Here is a 22,495-nt window from a genome sequence, read left to right on the forward strand (position 1 = left end):
CGCCTGTTCTCGATAAATCCAAAATTCCTTGAGGATTTCTTAAAAAAATCTAAGTTTTCCTATAATTTTTTTCAACATTTCATCCAAGTATTACTTCTGAAGTTTTTTTTAAATGTTCCTCAAAATACTATCAAGCAATCTTCAAAAGTTTATTTACGTTTTTACACCAGTTAATAATAAAGCATTTTTTTTTTCAATAATTCCTCCAATCATTCCTACACAAATTTATATAGACATTTTGTGCAATGCTTTTCGAGAAAAATCATACGGAATACTATCCGATTCAATTGATTTTTTTCGGTTATCTTTCTCAGGTGTCATTTCAGAGATCCTGGTTCATTAAAGGTGACTTTGAAATATATTTTAGAGGTCACTTTAGGATTTTCTTAAAAAATAACTCAGAAAGGAATGAGAAAAAATTCCTTGGCATATCCCTAGAGACTTCTTCTTCTTCTTGGCATTAACATCCCCCCTGGGGACCTGGTCAACCCTGGACGAAACATTACGATATGATGTTTTTTGAAGTTTTTAAGATCTTTATTTGGCCAGCGTGGTACCAGAAACCTTAATGGTCATTACTCATTTTTTCACAACATATTCTCATTAAATCATTGTTCCGAAGAGTGAATATCCGAGTACGATAAAAATTCTGTAACCTGAGAAATTCACTATGGTGTTCGCTACGCGTCCCCCAAGGAATTTGGAATATCTCCAGATCTACTTGACCAATGATCTATATCGACACAGATTCTAAAACTAGAAGAGTTTTTTGATAACTTGTGCAAAAATAGTGCTATATCGAAAAACAAAAAAGTTATCGCATTGAATATTTTGGATAAAAATGCATTAGCTAGTAGAGGGGTTTAATCTTTTTTCAGCCTCTTCAGATTCGTTCTAAGTCTTTTTTTTTACAAAATAGGTCTTTGATTTCCTATTCTTAACACACTCACAGCCCTGTTAAGATGAAGAGCTTTCTTGGTCTTGGGCTACGACAAGTTTGAGAAAATCTACATTGAAGTTTGTTCAGTAAGTTTTCATTCTATACAAATTATATGGGAGTCAACAAAAGCCAGTCTTCTAAGAATTATGTAATTTTTCAGTTGAGTGGAAAAATCACCTGAACATATCGTCCGAACGCATGGAAACAGTGGGTTTGTTTTCTTCAACTCAACTCAAAACCTACAAAAATGTCATCCATACCTTTTTGCGTTTGAGCCCCTCAAATATAGCGACTTTCAATTTCCAGCCTATGTTCCATAGGGTAATAGTAGTTTACGGAACAAGTTGCAGAATGATTATTTTTACAGCACGAGTTCTAAATTTATCCCACGAGGCTTGCCGAGTAGGATAATTACGACGAGTGCTGTAAAAATCGAGTTCTGCAACGAGTTCCGTACAACATTTTTTGCAATTTCGTAGAAAACCACTTATAGTAATTATATCGGAATGCATTCACCATTATTTTACAATTTCTAAAAAATTGTTGTGTAATGATTCATTACGCAACTCAAAACAGTTGCGTAATGAGAAAGCGTTGTATAATGAGTCATTACAGAACTGGTTTCAGTTGCGTAATGACTATTCCCGCACTGCATACTTCAGTGCAGGAAAGTAGGCCGTTTCATGACAGATTGGCGTGATGAAAAACAGCCTATTATGATGAAAAATTGCAAAAAAAAAATTAGCTTCACTGTACACACAATTTTTTCAATCGTTTGTCATACCCGTGATTTCGAACGTGGACGCGCCTCTGGGTAGATGTCAATACATTTAATTCGATATTTTGTTATCGATATTTGTTTTTGATTTTATTTACCTTCAAGTAAAAATATTGATACTTTGATGGTTTCGTTCCAACCATAGCTGCGCTAAGAAAGCGCCCTTATCGTCATCTTTATTATGCTGACATTGAAGAAACAGCCTTTAATCCTCAATTTGATAATGCTATTTTCGATTTTTTTTGCATTTCGTCATGATGAAAACTAAAAAATAAGATAGGGGGAGATCCCCCAGTGCCAGACAGCACCCAATACCGGACAAAGTCGAAACATTGAGAAATCATGGTCCAATCAAGATGGGGTATTAGTAGAAAAGAATGCTCTTATGTAGACTAATGTTTGCGTAGAACAACACATCCTTGAAATATGCATGCCTTTTTAAATAAGTAGAAAAGTTTGAAAATCTTTAAAAAATTGACGTTACTTCTAAATTTTGAGTTTATTTAGTAATTATTTTGAATATGAAAAAATACTTTGGATCCCGCAAGCATGATCGAACATAATCCTAATTTGATAGTATGAATGTATTTTGTACCATAATTGAAGTAAATATGGACAAATTACAATTTTGGTTATGATCCTCCTGTCCCTCAGTTTCGGACAGCTTGATTTGTTATATGATATCTTTGTAATTATTGCATCAGTGCACAGTGAGAAAATCGGGCTCCAAAACGCGACTAAATGCAATATCTCAGCTGGGTAACGGTTCCAGGAAATGATTTTGGACATTCTAGATCGGAAAAACGCTGCTGAATCGATTGGTGGCGGTCCCACTGACCGGAGACTTCGCCCTGGCCACCTAGAGCCCTGGAATCATCCTGAGTTCCTTACAGCAAGTAGAATTAATGGAACTGAAATAAACTGTCATGATTACGTTTTGCTGCGAAGCCGCAAATTCTTACATGGGGGATTTAGTGAAATGAATGATTGACCGTTATGGCCATTTTATGGTTCCGGAGCAAACCCGGAACATCCGTAAAATTGGCAATTTTAAAAAATATATATATATATTCTGATAGTTCCTTTGTCTCTTGTTTGTAAGAAATAAGTATTCTTACAAATTCGTATTTAATAATCTGAATGCTTGCCCATTACGGCCATTTTATGGTTCCGGAACTAACCCGGAACATCCGAAAAAATGGAAAAACTGAAAAAAATATTTTCTGATAGTTCCTTTGTCTCTTGTTTGTTAAAAAGAAGTATTCTTACAATTCGTATTTAGTAATCTGAATGTTTGACCATTACGGCCATTTTATGGTTCCGAAATTAACCAGGAACATCTGTAAATTTTTCCATATTAATAAAAAAAGATTATTCATATGTTCCTTGTTGATTAAAATTAACTATTCTAACATATTGGATTTAGTGATATGAATGTTTGATCACTTTGACCATCTTATGGCTCCGTAATTAACCCGGAACATCCGTAAAATTGAAAAAAATGTTCTGATAGTTTCTATGTTCCATGTTAGTTTTAATTAAGTATTCTTAAATGTCGAATTAAGTTATATGAATGTTTGACCATTATGGTCATTTTATGATTCCTAAACTAACCCGGAACATCCGTAAATATTCCATATTGGAAAAAAAATCTGATAGTTCAGGAAGAATGCTAAGAGAAATCTTTGAAAGAACTCCTGCAAGTATTCCTGGAATAATTCCTGAAGAAACTTCAGGAGAATCCCTGAAGGAACTCATAGAAAAACAACTGGAGAAATCCATAAAGTATAATCTCTGGAGGAACTTGAAGAAATCCATTCAGGGATTCAAGGAAGAATTCCTGGAAGAACTCCTAAGGGATCTCTAGCGGAACTCCTTTAAGAATCTCTCGTGAAACGCTTGGAGGAATCGCTGGAGAAGCTCCTGGAGGAATTTCTTAAGGGACTCCTGGAGTAATTCCCGAAGTAAATCCTGAAGGAAAATAACTCCGAAGGAATTCCCGAAGGAACTCCCGGAGGAATATTTGGAGTAATATTCAAAAGAATACTTGGAGGAACTCCTGGAGGAATTTCCGAAAAACATCCTGGAGGAATTCCTGAACGAACTCCAGGAGGAATTCCTGAAGGAACTCCTAGAGAAATTCTTGAAAGAATTTCTGAAGGTATTACTGAAGGAATTCCTGGACAAAATCATAGAGATACTCCTGGAGGAAACTCAAGAAGGAACTCTAGAAAAAAAAAACTGAAAGAACTTCTGAGGGATTTTCTTGAGGAACTTCCTGGATGAATACCTGGAGGAACTCCTGGACTAATCTCAGAAGAAACTCTTTTAGGAATTCTTGGAGGAACTCCTGGAGGTATAACTGAAGGAACTCCGTGATGAATTCCTGGAGATACTCCTGGAATGGTTCCTGAAGGTACTCTTGGAGTAATTCCTGAAGGAACTTCTTAAGGAATTCCTGTAGAAACTTCCGAAGGAAATTTTGAGGTATTGCAGAAGGAACCCCTGGAAAAATTCCTGAAGATTCTCTTGGAGTAATTCTTGAACGAATTTTGGTAAAATTCCTGAAAGAACTCCCGGGCAATTCTTGAAGCGAACTCTGGAGGAAATCTCTATAGATCTCCAAAAGTAATTTATGAAGAAATTGTTAGAGAGATTCCTGAAGATATACCTGGAGTATTTTCCCGATGGTCGCATAACATCTGTAAAATTTTCCACATTGAAAAAAAAACTGATAATTTATATAAATCAGGAATTTTGACAGATGTTTTTTTTTAGGATTCCTCCAAGAATTCCTTCAAGAAAATCTTCCAGGAGTATCTTTAGGAATTCCTCCATGAGCGTTTTCAGAAAATCCTCCAGAGTTTCCTTCAAAAACTCCTTCAGAAATTCCGCCATGAATTCCTTCGATAATTCTTCCAGGACTTCCTTCAGGAATTACTCCAGGAAATCTTTCAGAAAATCTTCAAGGATTTATTTCAGGAATTCCTTCAGGAGTAACTCCAGGATTTTCTTCCGGAATTCACCCAGAAAATCTTTCAGGAGTTCCTTCAGGCATTACTCCAAGAGTTTCTCTAAGAAACATTAATGAATGTTTGCCCTTTACTGGCATAAACCAGATTTGCTGGTATGTCTGAAACATAGTATTTGGAAACTTGCAATCAGAAGACACAGTGTGTTTGTTTGACAAATTGAGACATGAATTTGCGAAAAAATACGCGTTCTAGTGAGACTCGAACTCACGACTCCGTGTACGCTAGACCGGCGCTTTAACCAACTAAGCTACAGAACACCTTATGATTCTGCGGAATAGAAAGCCAAACTGAATCCGAGTACTAACTATAAACACATCTCTTTTCGCAAATCCATGTCTCTTTCGGACTTAGATGCCAAACCCCCAACACGCTCACGTTTGTATCTCCCGATCGCAAGTGAGAGCGAATTGTTTATGGATACTGAGTTCTTACGCTCTACAGCCGCATACCTATAAGCCGAATGCTTGCCGGCACGAAATTCAGTATGCGTTGAGCTCTCAGTGCGGTCGGGAGATACAAACGTGAGCGTGTTGGGGGTTTGGCATCTAAGTCCGAAAGAGACATGGATTTGCGAAAAGAGATGTGTTTATAGTTAGTACTCGGATTCAGTTTGGCTTTCTATTCCGCAGAATCATAAGGTGTTCTGTAACTTAGTTGGTTAAAGCGCCGGTCTAGCGTACACGGAGTCGTGAGTTCGAGTCTCACTAGAACGCGTATTTTTTCGCAAATTCATGTCTCAATTTGTCAAACAAACACACTGTGTCTTCTGATTGCAAGTTTCCAAATACTATTTCTATACTATAGAAACCCTTTAGAAATTGCTCCAGGAGTATCTTAGGGATATCTCCAGGAATTCTTCAGGGATTTCTCCAGGAGTTCTGCAGGAAGTGCTTTCAGGAATTCTGCAGAAAGTGCTTTTAGGAATTCCTCCAGGAAATTCTACAGAAATTCCTCCAGGAGTCTTTTGAGGAGTTCTACCGGGAAAATACTAAATGTATATCTTCAGAAATTCCTCTAACAATTTCTTCATAAATTACTTCTGGAGATCTATAAAGATTTCCTCCAGGGTTCGCTTCAAGAATTCCCCCAGGAGTTCCTTCAGGAATTTTACCAAGAGTTCGTTCAAGAATTACTCCAAGAGAATCTTCAGGAATTTCTCCAGGGGTTCCTTCTGCAATACCTCAAAATTTCCTTCGGAAGTTTCTACAGGAATTCCTTAAGAAGTTCCTTCAGGGATTACTCCAAGAGTACCTTCAGGAACCATTCCAGGAGTATCTCCAGGAATTCATCACGGAGTTCCTTCAGTTATACCTCCAGGAGTTCCTCCAAGAATTCCTAAAAGAGTTTCTTCTGAGATTAGTCCAGGAGTTCCTCCAGGTATTCATCCAGAAATTCCTCCAAATATACTTCCAAAAGTTCCTTCAGGAATTCCTCCAGGAGATCTTTCAGGAAATCCTCCAGGGTTTCCTTCAACAATTCCTCCAGGAATTCATCCATGATTCTTTTCAAGAATTTTTCCAGGAGTTCCTTCAGGATTTACTACAGGAAATCTTTCAGGAAATCTTCGATGATTTACTTCAGGACATCCTACACGTATTCCATCAGGGAGTTCCTTCAGGAATTTCTCCAAGACTTCCTCTAGGAAACCCTTCGGGAATTTCTCCGGAAGTTTCCTAGGGATTCCTCCAGGAATTCTTCAGGATTTTTTCCAGGAGTTCTTTCAGGAATTCCGTCTGGAGGTTGTTCGGAAATTCCTCCAGGAGTTCCTCCAGATATTCCTTCAAATTTTACTCCAAATATTCCTGCAGGAGTTCCTTCGGGAATTCCTTCAGGGTTATTTTCAGGAATTCCTCCCGTAGTAGCTTCAGGAATTTCTCCTGGAGTATCTTCAGGTATTTCTCAGGAATTTCTGCAGGGGTTCTTTCAGGAATTTTTCCAGAAGTTCCTTTAAGAATTGTTCTAGAATTTCCTTCAGAAATTCCTACAAGAGTTCCACTAGGAAACCCTTATGGGATTCCTCCAGGAGTTTCTTAAGGAATTACTTCAGGAGCTCCTTCAGGATAATCCTTCAGGAATTTCTTCAAGAGTGCATTCAGAAATTCCTCCACGAGATTTCTACAGGGTTTCAGGAGTTCCTTCAGGAATTTTACCAAGAGTTCTTTAAGGAATTCCTCCAGGTGTTCCACCGGTAATACGTCCAAGAGTTCCTTAAGGAATTCCTCCAGGAGTTTAAATAAAAAAAAAAAAAAAAATATATATATATATATATATATATATATATATATATATATATATATATATATATATATATATCCTTCAGGAATTATTCCAAGAGTTCTTTCACGAAATTAGCCAGTTCCTCAAGAAATTCCCTCAGAAGTTCCTTCAGGTTTTTTTTTTTCTAGAGTTCCTTCTGGAGTTTCCTCCAGGAGTATCTCCATGATTTTGTCCAGGAATTCCAAGTATTCTTTTGAATATTACTCCAAATATTCCTCCAGGAGTTCCTTCGGGAATTCCTTCAGAGTTATTTTCCTTCAGGATTTACTTCGGGAATTACTCCAGGAGTCCCTTAAGAAATTCCTCCAGGAGCTTCTCCAGTGATTCCTCCAAGCGTTTCACGAGAGATTCTTAAAGGAGTTCCGCTAGAGATCCCTTAGGAGTTCTTCCAGGAATTCTTCCTTGAATCCCTTAATGGATTTCTTCAAGTTCCTCCAGAGATTTTACTTTATGGATTTCTCCAGTTGTTTTTCTATGAGTTCCTTCAGGGATTCTCCTGAAGTTTCTTCAGGAATTATTCCAGGAATACTTGCAGGAGTTCTTTCAAAGATTTCTCTTAGCATTCTTCCTGAACTATCAGATTTTTTTTTCAATATGGAATATTTACGGATGTTCCGGGTTAGTTTAGGAATCATAAAATGACCATAATGGTCAAACATTCATATAACTTAATTCGACATTTAAGAATACTTAATTAAAACTAACATGGAACATAGAAACTATTAAAACTTTTTTTTTTCAATTTTACGGTTAATTACGGAACCATAAGATGGTCAAAATGATCAAACATTCATATCACTAAATCCAATATGTTGGAATACTTAATTTTAATCAACAAGGAACATATGAATAATCTTTTCTTTTTTCAATATGGAAAATTTTACAGATGTTCCTGGTTAGTTCCGGAACCATAAAATGGCCGTAATGGCAAACATTCAGATTACTAAATACGAATTGTAAGAATACTTATTTCTAACAAACAAGAGACAAAGGAACTATCAGAATATTTTTTTTTTTAATATTGCCAATTTTACGGATGTTCCGGGTTTGCTCCGGAACCATAAAATGGCCATAACGGTCAATCATTCATTTCACTAAATCCCCCATGTAAGAATATTTTTATGTGCGGCTTCGCAGCAAAACGTAATCATGACAGTTTATTTCAGTTCCATTAATTCTACTTGCTGTAAGGAACTCAGGATGATTCCAGGGCTCTAGGTGGCCAGGGCGAAGTCTCCGGTCAATGGGACCGCCACCAGTCGATTCAGCAGCCTTTTTCCGATCCAGAATGGCCAAAATCATTTCCTGGAACCGTTACCCAGCTGAGATATTGCATTTAGTCGCGTTTTGGAGCCCGATTTTCTCACTGTGCAGTGTCTCAAAATACTTTCATTTTTCATGGGTTCCGTCGATCATGGTATCAAACATGCAATAAAATTAAGAAGAATGAACATTCAGAAAAACATCGTAAAATGTGCTATTTTTCATCACATATGAAAGAGGTTTTTGATAGACATCTTGCAAAAAAAAAAAAACTCACATTATTCTTGTAAATGTTGCAAACACATTGAATTGGTAATTATAAACTATTCCTATAGCGTACACATTCAATGATGTTCAAATTTATAGAATTCGAGGCATTTCCTGATCGTGTCCGGTATTGGGTGCCACCTTTCAAGATCGATCAATTTAGTACTAAAATACATCGTCAAAACGCAATGTCAAAATTCATATTTATATTTTCAAATTTATTTTTGTACACTATAAAAATGATAATATTTATCATAAATGGGTTACACGAGCCCATAAAATCAATATTTTTCGAATTATGAATTTAGTGGCTTAAGTGTCCGGTACTGGGGGATCTCCCCCTACCTCCAATTCGCTATAATTATTTTTTAACCAGTTTTGTCATCTAGGCATGCCCCTGAAAGGTATCCCCATGAATAAATTTCTTTCCGCTATTCATCGTGTTTAACCCCACTTAACAAATGTCCATCGCTACTGTGCGAGTGTCCATGATAAAATGTGGAGCTTGGAACGAACGCTGATTTGTGCGGTAAAATCACATAAGCCCTATGGTCTCTAATTTAGATAGCTTTATTTTAAACATGACATACTTATCCAAGTTCGATCTGTACTTTTCTGTCAATACAAAATCTATTCAAATTCCCAGTTACTTGTGCTTGTTTAATCTCTATTTAATATGCGATCAACCAATTTCTGATGAGATCTTCTTTCTTTTTTCTTTGCAGGTAAAACGAGACGTTCAGGGAATCATAAGCACGTAAATTGATTGCATGCATTAGCTCATCTGTGTTCACAAAAGGTGGTCCATCAGTGTGTAATATCCTCGCTGCACCGGAAAAATTGAACGATTATTGTAATCTTTGTCGTGAAACATCTTCATCGTGTCGATTTGTGTTTTTAAACGTGTTACGTGATAGATTGTTTGTTGTTTGGTTCCCCATATAATCGCTTTGTATCATCAGTATCATCCACCGCAAGATCCAAGTGGGAAAAATGGAAATCGAAATTCAAAATCACATTGCGCACCTGGGCAAATTTGCTGTCAATAAGAGTGAAAATGATCGCCTCCTGGATGAAGCATGCACTATGGCAAGTATTTGAGCATTGATCCATGACTGACTCTGTGGTGGCGGTTAAGTTGGGTTTCAGTAATGGTGGTGGTCAGTACAGGTGTAACTTTTGAATCCAAGGAAATGTTTAGGACAGTGGCAAGATTTTCAAAAGAATAATGCAACATTATTTCTCAGTAATTTATAAACAATTTTATGCTCATATAGGTACATTAAAATAAGTTCTTTTTACCCCTGTTTAAGTTTTGAGTTTGACGTCGTTTAAAGTTATACAAGAACTCTTCAAATCTACACGCGTAACGTGTATGCTTTCGGAGTCTTGTTCGCAAAGGTGAAAGGTACAATAATCAAATCTACATTTTGATTCTCGTAATTGAGATTCTGCTCAGAGAGTTTGAATACTTAAAAGAGTTACAAAATAAAGGCAACCATGTAGAAACACTGATTGAATCATTTTTGACAAATTGCCAACATATAACAAAATTAGTGGAAAATGTTAAACACTATTCATGTGACATCAGGATTAAGGCCTTATTTAGCCTAGTGGTAACGTCTGCGGTTATGAAACAAAGTCATGTGTTCGGGTTCGATTCCTGATCGGTCCAAGGTCTTTTCATAATGGAAATTTCCTTGACAACCTTGGGGATAAAACACAAACACGAACACTAAAATTATAAATTTGTAAAAAATTACTAGCAGCTTATAACGTTTTGTTTTTGAAGGGTTCAATGCCAAACGATGATTTTTGATTCACGGCAGTACGTGTAATGAAGATTTGTTTATTTCCTTTTTATATTACTTACAAAGCAGAGGCTATTTGATAATTTAAAACATATTTTTAAGTTTACCACCATGAAGGGATACTTTGTAACAAGGTTCATCTTATGCGTAACTCTCTTCTAGTCAATTCAAATAACTAAAATTGTTATTTTTGTCTTCACGGAATAGAGAAATATGTATTACCATGGAACTCAGCATAATATTACACTAAATCAGCACTAAATAATGGTAAATTCTTGATGCAGACAAGTAAAACAGGTACTTGTCAAAACTAAGGTAATTGTCAAATTTTTATTGAATACTTGAAAAAAAAACACTTTGGGAGAAAAATGCTAGCTATTCGCTCTCTAGGAGAAGTGATGATAAAATTAACTCCTAGCTGAGTACAGAGAAAACATAAACTTCAGTGCATTTTAGCGCATGAATTCTAATTTATCGAAAAACTAACATTGATAGTTTTTTTTTGGAAGAAACTTGTTATTTTAAAAACAAGTACTGATACCTCAGTTGTCGGTTGCAAATTAAAGATTATACAATGATTCATTTTGAATGAATTTGTCATATAATTGAAAGTCGATTTTCGGTTTTGGGGTAACTTTGATAATGGGTATGTAAACAGATGAAAATCAACAATCAAAGTACTGTTTGCCATCATTGCAGTTCGAACTTGATTGAAGAATGTTGATATAGAACGTGGATTTGATGTTGTTTATAAAATAACACGATTTATGGAAAAATTCGCCTACAAAAGTGTTTTCAGATCGGACATGCTTGACAAATACCATTATAAGTCTGTATGAATTGGTATAACATAGTATTTTCGGAAAGATATCGATTGATATTCACTTGTCGACATTGAATTCAACATAAATCAAACGTTTTTGTTATGTAAAAAAGTATACATCAAACAAAACCGAATGACTTACTTAGAGCAAATAGGGTGTTGCATACCTCTAGGCGTTTAATTTTATATGTAAATTTCTGGCTCTGATTACAAAAAGGGGTTATTTTTAAAAATGATTTTCACTAAGAGGTTTGAGACTGGATCCATGTTCTGCTATAACTGGGCTCCCGAGCAACACACATGTTATAATTGTGTATTATCAACTAATATATGACTAACTTTGGTCATATATCAGTTGATACTACACAATTATAACATGTGTTTTGCTGGGGCTGTCAGGGATACGTGAGAAACTCTTTCAAATTTCATCAAATAGTGAATTGTAAATTTTTTGTAAGGGTTTGAAATATGCTAATATCTCACCTATTTTGAATATTTGAATATAATAGCTTCAAATGTTATCGATTCTAACGAAAATAGCTTTAACATGAAGTGTAATACTAATACTGTTTATTATTGCATTCGTTTTTCCCAACTGATTATTAGAAATTATGTTATTTTGTTTGGTATGTTGCGGATCCCTCACTATTAAAGTTACCCGCATTATCAAAGATACCTCTTGATACGGAGGTCAATTGAAATGAGAACATCTACGGAAAAAAGAAAATTAGACATACATTCATTATCTTTGTTGTATTCATGCTGCCATTGGAACCAAGCCTGCTACTCACCTCAATTTCATATGAAAACCTAAAATAATTATTGATTAAGACTTTGCAATTTCATCAAGTAAATTCTTCTTGATTTAAAGTGGATTCTACTATGAACTCTTCCAGCAATTCCGGTGTCACTTTCATTTTTTTTTCGCAGTTTTTGTTTAAAGATTCATAAATTATCCCAACAATGTTTCATGAATTCTTTTTGTGGCTTTTTTGAAGAATGATCCGCTGAAAAATTGGTGAAATGCTCTAGAATGTATTCCTCAAAATCGTGCAGGAATTTATCCAAAAAACTGAAAAACAATCCGCTCGGAATATTTCCAAAAATTTCCCTATGTATTTCTGTAGGACTTCCTTCAACTATTTATCTAAGAAAGAAGTTCTTCATTGATTCCACCCTGAATTTTCCTAGAAAGTCTCAATGAGTTTCTCGAAGTAATTCTTTATGTATTGGTCCAGAGATTTTTTCCATAGATTTTTATATTACAAAAAATAATCCAGGGATTCCTCTAAAAACTGACCAGCTATTCGTTCGGGAGCTTAGCGTGGAAAATACATCAAGGATAATTCTTGTTTTTTAATGAAATTTTCTAGTGATTTTTACATGAATTCTCTTATACATTTTTCAAAGAATTCTTGAGAAATTTATTCTAAAATTCTTCCAATAAACTTCTAAAGGATTTGTTTGATGTTTGATGTTTCATTATTGTCCCCTTCATAATTATTTCCATGTTTCTGCAGCAATTTATCCAAGGCCCATAGCCCACAAATAAATTTGGTCAACATTTATCACAAGGCATTGGAAATGTTCAACTTAAGCTTTTTAAAACTTATCTAGGAATCTAGAATTTTAGAACCTAGATCTTCTAGATTTTTCCCGAGTGTTCCAGGATTTCCCCTAAGATTTTTCTGGAATAAATTTTCTTGTCATCCCTAGCTCTCTGAGAAATTTGAAATTCATGAATTTCGGTTTGTTTTTCTATCTTTATTAACGAGATTTTTAGCCCTAGGCTAGTTCATCTCGGGACCAACGGCTTTACTTCCCTTCCGAAGGAAGTCGTCACTTTAACTTTTTTTGTCACAAGTGACTATCTCGGGGATGGGATTCGATTCCAGGTCCTCGGCGTGAGTTCTAACCACTACACCAGGCCCGTCCCCCTATTTCGGTTTTTGATTTTTCTAATTTTTATTTTTGAGCATCCCTATCCTTTTCCATTTTTTCAGTGACAATAATAAAAGTTTGAGTTTTTGCAGTACTTTTGAAAATATAAAATTTCTTACATTTTTCTGGAATATCTTTTATATTCCGTGTAATTAACGAAAAATCGGTTTGACATTATTTCAATTCCACCAGGCACTTTCACTGTGTTAGGTTGATTGTAGAAAAATATAAAATGTACAAATTTTGTATTACACGTTATATAAGACACAGGCATTAAAAGGCTACAAAAAATACTATTTTTCGAACATTTTTCAAAAATACAAAAGCTACTCAAATGTCGTTTAAAACTTTTCTCATATGCGTGTTATAGCCCAAGGTTTCGAACTAAAGAAAAAACACAAAACTTCAAAGGGTACCCCGTCTAAAGGCGGGGTTGGGTATTAGAGGGTTACACGGATAAAAATCTTATTCCCAAATCATGATTTACAAATCATTAAATTCATAAATTGGTTAGGTCATAATATCAAGATCACAAATCATGGTTCCTGGAGTCATTATCATGATTCATCATAAGCGTAACATCCAGTGTGAAAACACTAAGCGGTGCACTTTGCTTCAGCTCATTCGTATCGATCACTTTTCATTCAAGATTACGAAGTGGTTGAGTGGTAGGGTACGTGGCTATCAATCGGAAGGTTCTTGGCTCTTATCTCAATTTATGCTATTTTTTTTATTTTTTTTATTTCAGCATTTTTGGCATTTGAATTATGATTCCGAACAATTAGCAACAAAAACCTAACGCGTGTGTTGCGTTACGGCAATCCCGACTCATGATATCATGAGTCCAAATCATGGTGTATTTTCATGATGATGAAAAAGATGAAAACACACGGGAATCATTATATCATGAGTAATAATCTTCTTTTTTGAGGGGCCCAGATAGCCGTAGCGGTAAACGCGCAGCTATTCAGCATGACCATGCTGAGGGTCGTGGGTTCAAATCCCGCTGGTCGAGGATCTTTTCGTAAAGGAAATTTTCTCGATTCCCAGGGCATAGCGTATCTTCGTACCTGCCACACGATATACACATGTAAAAATTGTCAATCGGCAAAGAAAGCTCTCAGTTAATAACTGTGGAAGTGCTCATAAGAACACTTATCTGAGAAGCAGGCTTTGTCCCAGTTGGGACGTCATGCCAGAAAGAAGAAGAAGAATCTTCTTTTTGGATTCTGATTTCTATCCGTGTAATAGAGACTTAAGAAATCTATCTACATAAATAAAAATTGGATTGTGTGTCACGAAATGGCTTGAGAACGGACTATCGCATTTTGAAAAGTATTCCATAGTTATGATCCTAAAGTGTCCCGACATGTTGGAGTGTATAAAATAAAAATGATATTGAACGGAAAAGTCGAAAACACGGGAGTGAACGAAAGCGTCATATTGTACGGGACATTTCAAGACAAAGACAAAGTGTGCCGTGTCCACTAGTAAAAAAGAGGGAATATATGAAAAAATACAAAAACTAAAACGGACAAAATCTATATAAATAAAAATGGAATGGTGTTTATATGCCACGAAATGGCTTACGAACGGGTCAGCGGATTTGGATGATTTTTTCTCCATTTTGTTCGTCGAGGGTTCCGACGTGTTTGTGTGTATAAAAGTTCCAGTATATTCACCGGGGAAGTCGGAAAAACGAAAGTGAAAGGAACTGTCATTTTGTATGGGACGATTCGTAGCGGTTTTCAACAGCCTACTTGATGGCAGGACGAAGTTTGCCGGGACCACTAGTAATTTAATAAAAGAAATGTAAGAATGGCTGAAAATATATACCAATGAAAATTTCTGCTATGTTCATAGCATCAATTTTAGATTAAATTTCTCATGAAAATAAAACATGTTGCTTCGATGTAACGTGGCAAACTAAATAATCGAGTTTCATTATATCGAGGTATTACTCTGCCCATAAAAGCATAACTGTCCCGTATAGATTTTCGAACCAACACCTTTTCTCGTCGCAACATCCATGTTTTATTATGAATTTTACTATGCATATAAAAATGAATACACTTTGTTTGAAAATGTTGTGGAAAATATGAAGTGGGTACAGTCCCATATTGAAAAATAAAGGCATAACAGGCTCTATATGAACTTTCAACCAATATAACAACTGCAAAACGTGAATTATGTTCAAGCTTATATTTTTTGATGACCAATAGAAGCAAAATGACGTGCATGTGCGGTTGTGTTAAATGAATATGGCATGTAGGAGTGTACTAGAAAATCAAATGTAGGACACGGGTATACCACAAAAGATCAAAGAAAACTGGTCGCAGTGGTTCATTCCGGACAGAAAAAAAGTTGGACAGGGGAGTTGTGAACATGCAAGTACCGTTCTGTCCATAAAAGCATAACGGGCACATTTGCATGAGAAGACAAACTTCAAACTTTGAGCGCTGTTCCATATGGGACCGTTATGCTTTTATGGACAGAACGGTACTTGCATGTTCACAACTCCCCTGTCCAACTTTTTTTCTGTCCGGGATGAACCACTGCGACCAGTTTTCTTTGATCTTTTGTGGTATACCCGTGTCCTTTGTTTAGTGCATGTCGTTCTACTCCATTACTATTGAGAAATAATGAAGTAGTCGTTTTTTATACAAATATAATATACTATTTTGCATAGAGCCTTTTTAGAAAAAGATACCGCTATTTATACCTTTTGGAGAAAACAGTTTGTCACCATTAAACTCTCAAAAGCGCGCCCCTTAATCTGGTTCGGCCACTAAGCTGGTTGAATGATACTGATGTTGACCATGCATCGGTACTCTAGCATATCAAATTATTGCTTCTACTTATAAGGTTCAAAGTCGTTTTTTGAAACTGTGAACAGGTTTCATCGCATGAGACAATTAGATTCCTTGAAACAAAAAACTTATTTTAGAAGTTAAGAGGTCTGCTACTCCACTGATTCGGAATCGTTTCCCTCCTAGATATCGAAAGATAAACTTTTGAACTCGGAAAGAAATTGTCTCATAAGTTGAAACCAACCTCAGATGCTGATTGAGCCATTTTTCCACTTCGACCTCCTCATCATCTAGGACAAATAGGTGGGTCTTAGTGGCTTGATACTCTCTTATACTCTTCCGACCCTAACTTATAAGTATTCACAAGAACAGATACAACAAGAGTACAATATGGTAGATCTTACCCCGTAACGCACCTCGAAAAGGTGATCTACCCGCGTTACGGGTAAGCCTGACCACTTAGAAACATAGTGTCTTCGGCAAAGTAGTTCAGTAGCTCAAGGGCTATCATTATTTGAGCCAAGAAATAGGACATTTTGACACCAGACGGCGCTAATGAGCATGAAATTTTTGTTTTACGGATACTGCAGGATCTTGACTTTTTAGACAGGCACCTTCGGCAAAGTTGTTCAGAATCTCAGAGACTATCATTAGTTTACAAAATCTTGAACTTTAAGGACTACACAAAGAAAGAATTTAAGCTACTGAACAACTCTACCGAAGACACGATCTTTCTAAGTGATCAGGCTCCTGAGATATTTGCGAAACATTTTTTTTATGCTCACTAGCGTCGCCAAAATTTTGAATCGACTAGCTCAAAAAATGATAGTCCTTGAGTTAGCGAACAACTTTGTCGAGGACGCCATCTTTCTAAGTGGTCAGGATCCTGAGATCTGCGAAATACAAGCTTCATGCTCACTAGCGCCGCCTAGTGGCAAAATCCAAAATTTCTTGGCTAAAACAATGATAGCCCTTGAGCTACTGAACAATTTTGCCGAAGACGTCATCTTTCTAAGTGGTCAGAATCCTGGGATATTCGCAAAACCAAGGGTGTTGTACAAAGTACAACGCGCGACTACTCGCGTTACAAAAATTCTCGCGACGACCGGAAGGTTAACAGAATGATGGTTGACCACGGTGCTCCCCTCACCGTTATTATCAGAAAAACATTTCCATCCAATCTGTGCTAACCAGTCGTTTACTAAAGCTAAGTTGCATGCCCGGGACAAATAAAAAAACAAACTAGGGCCTGTTTTGAGGTTACGCCTCTTTGATTGTATAAGTCCACTCATTCAAAGGAAATCTGAGATATTCAAACGGATTTCCATAGGCTCTGATTACACAGCGTAACAAAAGTAACATTTTCGCGTGTCACAAGGATCAAATTATGTGCCTCTAGTAGATTTAGGATTACTGTATCTGATGCCGTTTTCAGAAATGTTCCAGTACGTCACAATTTTTAACTTCAGGTCGCCAAAGCTAAATACAATACTTTTCTAAACCTTCAAAAAATAACGTTTGAGCATCGAAAGTAATACAAACTGGCAGTCTTGCATACAAATTGGTTGAAATAGTCGAATTTCGCATTTTCAACAGCCAATATCTCAAAAACTAGACATGCTATGACATATTCAAAAACGGCGATGGATTCAGCAACCCTTATTTGAGTAAATAGCGGTATTTTGGTGCTTGAGACAAAATTGTGTTCCGCAGTGTTATCAGAAGAAATATACTCTTGAAATTTGGCTCAAAGTTGGTTTGTTTAATAATTTGTAATGTCTTGGTGGAGTTTTGAACGACAAAATAAGCTAAATTTGGAGTTACGCCCTTTTTGAGTTATAACCATTGAAACACTAATTTTAACTAGAATAATGCGAATACCGTTGAGCATGTTTTCAATGACACATTGCACTTACATGTTACCAAAGTTTTTCACAAAGACTCGAGCGGTGTAAGGCATTACGTGTCATTGAAATTATTTGAACATACTCATCTGTATTTATTAAAATGCCTAATTGATCTATTTGAAATAGTCATTCAAAACTCTACCAAGAGGTTACAAATAACTAAACATACTAGGGTAGATGTACCAATAGTGGAGGTACTAAGCACGATTGAACTTCATTTATCCGCCTAAATTCAAGATGCGCAATTAATGTACATGTTAATGTTGTAACGGGAAGTAATAACCATTGACTTAATAAGAAAAATGATTTCATCGCAGTAATCCACGGCATGTCAGTGAAAAACAATACCTCCACTATTAGTACACTGCTCCTTTAGTTGCGGTATATTTTTAATTTGTGTTCCTATAGTTGCGGTATCCGTTGTTTTCTTATGGGATCCTCCACTACAGGAACACTTTACCGCAACTATTGGTACAAGCAAGTAAAGTTTTAGCAATTTTAGTTATATTTCATCAGTTTTAAAGCAATTTGAACGCTCTTTTCAACTATTCCGTGTATTAACAAGCCAATACGTCGATTGGCATTGACGGTTCTGTGGGTAATGTAATAAAATCAGTGAAAACGGCACTACCGCAACTATAGGAACACCCACAACTAAGGGAACACTTACCCTAACTTTGAACCAAATTTTGATGGTTTATTTCTTCTGATAATAACGCCTAATGAAAATCCGTTTGAATATCTCAGATTTCCTTTGAATTAGTAGCCTTATACAGTCGACTCTCCACATCTCGATATTGAAGGGACCATCGAGATAGAGAGAGATCTAGAAGAACGCACTTGTAATGAATACTAGATTGAAAACCACTCCGTAAGCAGGAAAATAATAAACAGAATAAAATAATAATCAGACGTCACTTCGTGTTCCCGACCTGTTTTGAATAAATCAAATCGTTCCTAGTAACCTTTGATAATGGGCATATCGACATACGGAGAGAAAATCGGGAACGAAAATCAACCAGATATTGAGATATAGAACATCGAGATGTGGAGAGTTAACTTTTTAGTCAGACAAAAAGCTGATATTTGTCAAATACCCTAAATTAGAGGCGATGTATTCGAATTTCACTGTCCAATATACTATTATTATTATTATTATGTTTTATTTAAGACACTTTACCATTTGTCATGGCATTCGTGTCTGAGATGTCCAATCACCTGTTACATCCACAACCGTTGATACTTTTTAATTCCAATGTTTTTTATTCTGTGTGATGATTTTCAATAAGATATACATTTTCTAACTGAATATACATTTTATAACTGTTAATGTTTCTGAAAGTGTCAATACCAAAAGGTTACATAGTATACATGTAATTCCATGCCATCAACAAGAACAAGTACACATTTTTCATCCGCACTTTCCATCTATTTTCTGTGTTTTTACCAAAACTTTCCCAAGAACTTTGGACATGACAGTATTTAGAACAAAGCTTTCACCTCGCTTGGAATTGGACCGAACCAGCATTACAAGTATCAACCTAAAAAGTTTAACTAGAAAAGCATGTTCACAAAGAATAACAGTTTATGATTTATTGTACTGTATTATTCATGATTTGATTAGCATGTTTCTCACTAGAGCTGTTTAAAACTTTTAAAAACTATGAAAATCAAATCTCCCATATCTTTCTTACTATCATCACCATAAAAATAGTGTTCTGTGAAATTTTCAGCTTTCTAGGTGGTGATTTAAAGGTAGCCCAAAGATAAAGTTGGTTTATATGGAAATTAGTATGGATAAATTTTGAAGAACGTTTTTTTTTTTTTTTTTAATTTTTTTATTAGTATCATTCCAAACATTACATTCATTATTTCTTATATCTAGGTGTTCTGTGTTATTAGACAACACTATCATCCTAATTTGGTAAAACAAATCTAAGATTTTATTAACATTTTGTTAACAACATATTACATTTCATTTGCCGTAGCAGTTCAGATTTTTTACAGGTGAGTTGATTTCACCTGCTTATAAGAGAAAAAAAAAAAACGTTTTCAATATACTTAACCTAACTTAACCTAAACATATAACGCATTAATCGTGGCAATAGAATATTGTAACGATTGTTGCCTGAAATTATTAATTATTTTATTTGACATTTGTTCCAATGTTTCAACATTGGATATTCTATGTAACTCATTGGTACTATACCAGGGAGGAAGCCTCAGAATCATTTTCAAAATTTTATTTTGAATTCTCTGCAGAGCTTTCTTTCTGGTATTACAACAGCTAGTTCATATTGGTACAGCATACAACATGGCTGGCCTGAAAATTTGTTTGAATATCAAAAGCTTGTTCTTAATACAAAGTTTTGATTTTCTATTAATAAGTGGATAGAGACATTTTACATATTTGTTACATTTGGCTTGAATGCCCTCAATGTGATTTTTGAAAGTTAAATTCTTATCTAGCATGAGCCCTAGATACTAAACTTCATCTGACCAATTTATTGGAACCCCTCTCATCGTGACAACATGTCTACTTGAAGGTTTCAAATAAAGAGCTTTTGGTTTATGTGGGAATATTATTAGTTGAGTTTTGGAAGCATTAGGAGAAATCTTCCATTTTTGCAAGTATGAAGAAAAAATATCTAAACTTTTTTGCAATCGACTACAGATGACACGCAGGCTTCGTCCTTTGGCGGAGAGGCCTGTGTCATCCGCAAACAAAGATTTTTGACATCCCTGAGGTAACTCAGGTAAGTCAGATGTGAAAATATTGTATAATATTGGTCCCAAAATGCTGCCTTGAGGAACACCAGCTCTTACAGGAAGTCTTTCAGATCTGGAGTTCTGATAATTAACCTGAAGTGTACGATTTGACAGATAACTTTGAATTATTCTAACAATGTATGTTGGAAAATTAAAGTTTTTCAATTTTACGATCAAACCTTCATGCCAAACACTGTCGAATGCTTTTTCTATGTCTAGAAGAGCAAGACCAGTAGAATAGCCTTCAGATTTATTGGAACGGATCAAATTTGTTACACGTAAGAGTTCCTGAGTGGTCGAATGTCCATGGCGGAATCCGAACTGTTCATTGGCAAAAATTGAATTTTCGTTGATGTGGGCCATCATTCTGTTCAAAATAACCTTTTCAAAAAGTTTACTGATGGAGGAAAGCAAACTGATTGGACGATAGCTAGAAGCTTCTGCTAGATTTTTGTCTGGTTTTAAAATTGGAACAACCTTAGCATTTTTCCATTTGTCAGGAAAATATGCTAATTGAAAACATTTGTTGAATATATCAACTAAAAACGATAAGCTACTTTCTCGAAGTTTCTTGATGAGGATGTAGAAAATTCCATCATCGCCAGGAGCTTTCATATTTTTGAATTTTTGCTCACTTTCAAACTGCATAGCAAGTTTTTGAGCTTTTTCGCAATTAGTTAGTAATAATTTGTTTTCCTCTTTCAATGCCGGTATTGGCTTCTGAGGTTTTTTCAAGATTTTAGATAATTTCCAAAAGAGCTTAGAGCCAGGGTCAAATTGAGAAATTTTATTTTCAAAATTTTTGTTTCTTAAATCTGCAAAACGTTTCTTGATTTCTTTCTGCAAATCCTGCCATATAATTTTCATAGCAGGATCGCGAGTGCGTTGAAATTGCCTTCTCCTCACGTTTTTAAGACGGATCAAGAGTTTAAGATCATCGTCTATAAGCACGGATTCAAATTTTACTTCACATTTTGGAATTGCAATGCTCCTTGCTTCAACAATGGAATTTGTTAAAGTTTCAAGAGCATTGTCAATATCAAGTTTAGTTTCTAAAGAAATGTTAACATCAAGATTAGAGTCAACATACGTTTCATACATAATCCAGTCGGCTCGTAAATAATTAAAAGTGGAGCTGATAGGATTGAGAATCGCTTCATGGGATATTTGAAATGTAACAGGCACATGATCAGAATCAAAATCAGCATGAGTAACTAATTGGCTACAAAGATGACTAGAGTCGGTTAAGACCAAGTCAATCGTAGATGGATTTCTAGAAGAGGAAAAACATGTAGGGCTATCAGGGTATTGAATTGAGAAATATCCTGAAGAGCACTCATCAAATAAAATTCTGCCGTTGGAATTACTTTGAGAATTATTGCATGACCGATGTTTGGCATTAAAGTCACCAATGACAAAAAAAATTGACTTATTGCGAGTCAATTTTCGCAAATCAGTTTGGAGCAAATTAACTTGCTGCCCAGAGCATTGAAAAGGCAAATAGGCAGCTATGAAAGTATATTTACCAAGCTGTGTTTCAACAGAAACACCTAAAGTTTCAAAAACTTTAGTTTCAAATGACGAAAACAGCTGATGTCTTATACGCCTATGAATGATTATTGCAACTCCCCCACATGCCCCATCAAGTCGATCATTACGATATACAAAAAAGTTAGGATCCAGGTTTTAAATAAGTTTCGGTAATAACTGCTATATGCACGTTATTAGCTGTAAGAAAATTAAACAGCTCGCCCTCTTTACCATTCAGAGTACGAGCATTCCAATTTAAAATATTTAAATTATTATTTGGATCCATTAGAAAAACGTAATCCAATTACAATTTGATTTGTAAATTTTACACCTACTTGGACTGC

At 35.6% G+C, this 22,495-nt stretch overlaps 1 protein-coding gene across 3 annotated transcripts in view; it reads left to right on the forward strand.

Moving 5' to 3' along the window:
- The window catches only part of LOC5574368 (dopamine N-acetyltransferase), a 135,324-nt gene that overhangs the window by 98,932 nt on the left and 13,897 nt on the right, over nucleotides 1–22,495 (forward strand). Inside the window, exon 2 of one of the 3 annotated variants that reach the window (XM_001661350.2) lies at nucleotides 9,286–9,649. The exons of the other annotated variants lie outside the window; for them this stretch is intronic. Within the exon in view, the coding sequence (XP_001661400.1) occupies nucleotides 9,554–9,649 (96 nt within the window). The 5' untranslated portion in view covers nucleotides 9,286–9,553. The remainder of the gene's footprint in view (nucleotides 1–9,285; nucleotides 9,650–22,495) is intronic. 3 annotated transcript variants of the gene reach the window in all.

The sequence above is a fragment of the Aedes aegypti genome, chromosome 2 (genome assembly GCF_002204515.2).
Source record: "Aedes aegypti strain LVP_AGWG chromosome 2, AaegL5.0 Primary Assembly, whole genome shotgun sequence".
Lineage (NCBI taxonomy): Eukaryota > Metazoa > Arthropoda > Insecta > Diptera > Culicidae > Aedes > Aedes aegypti.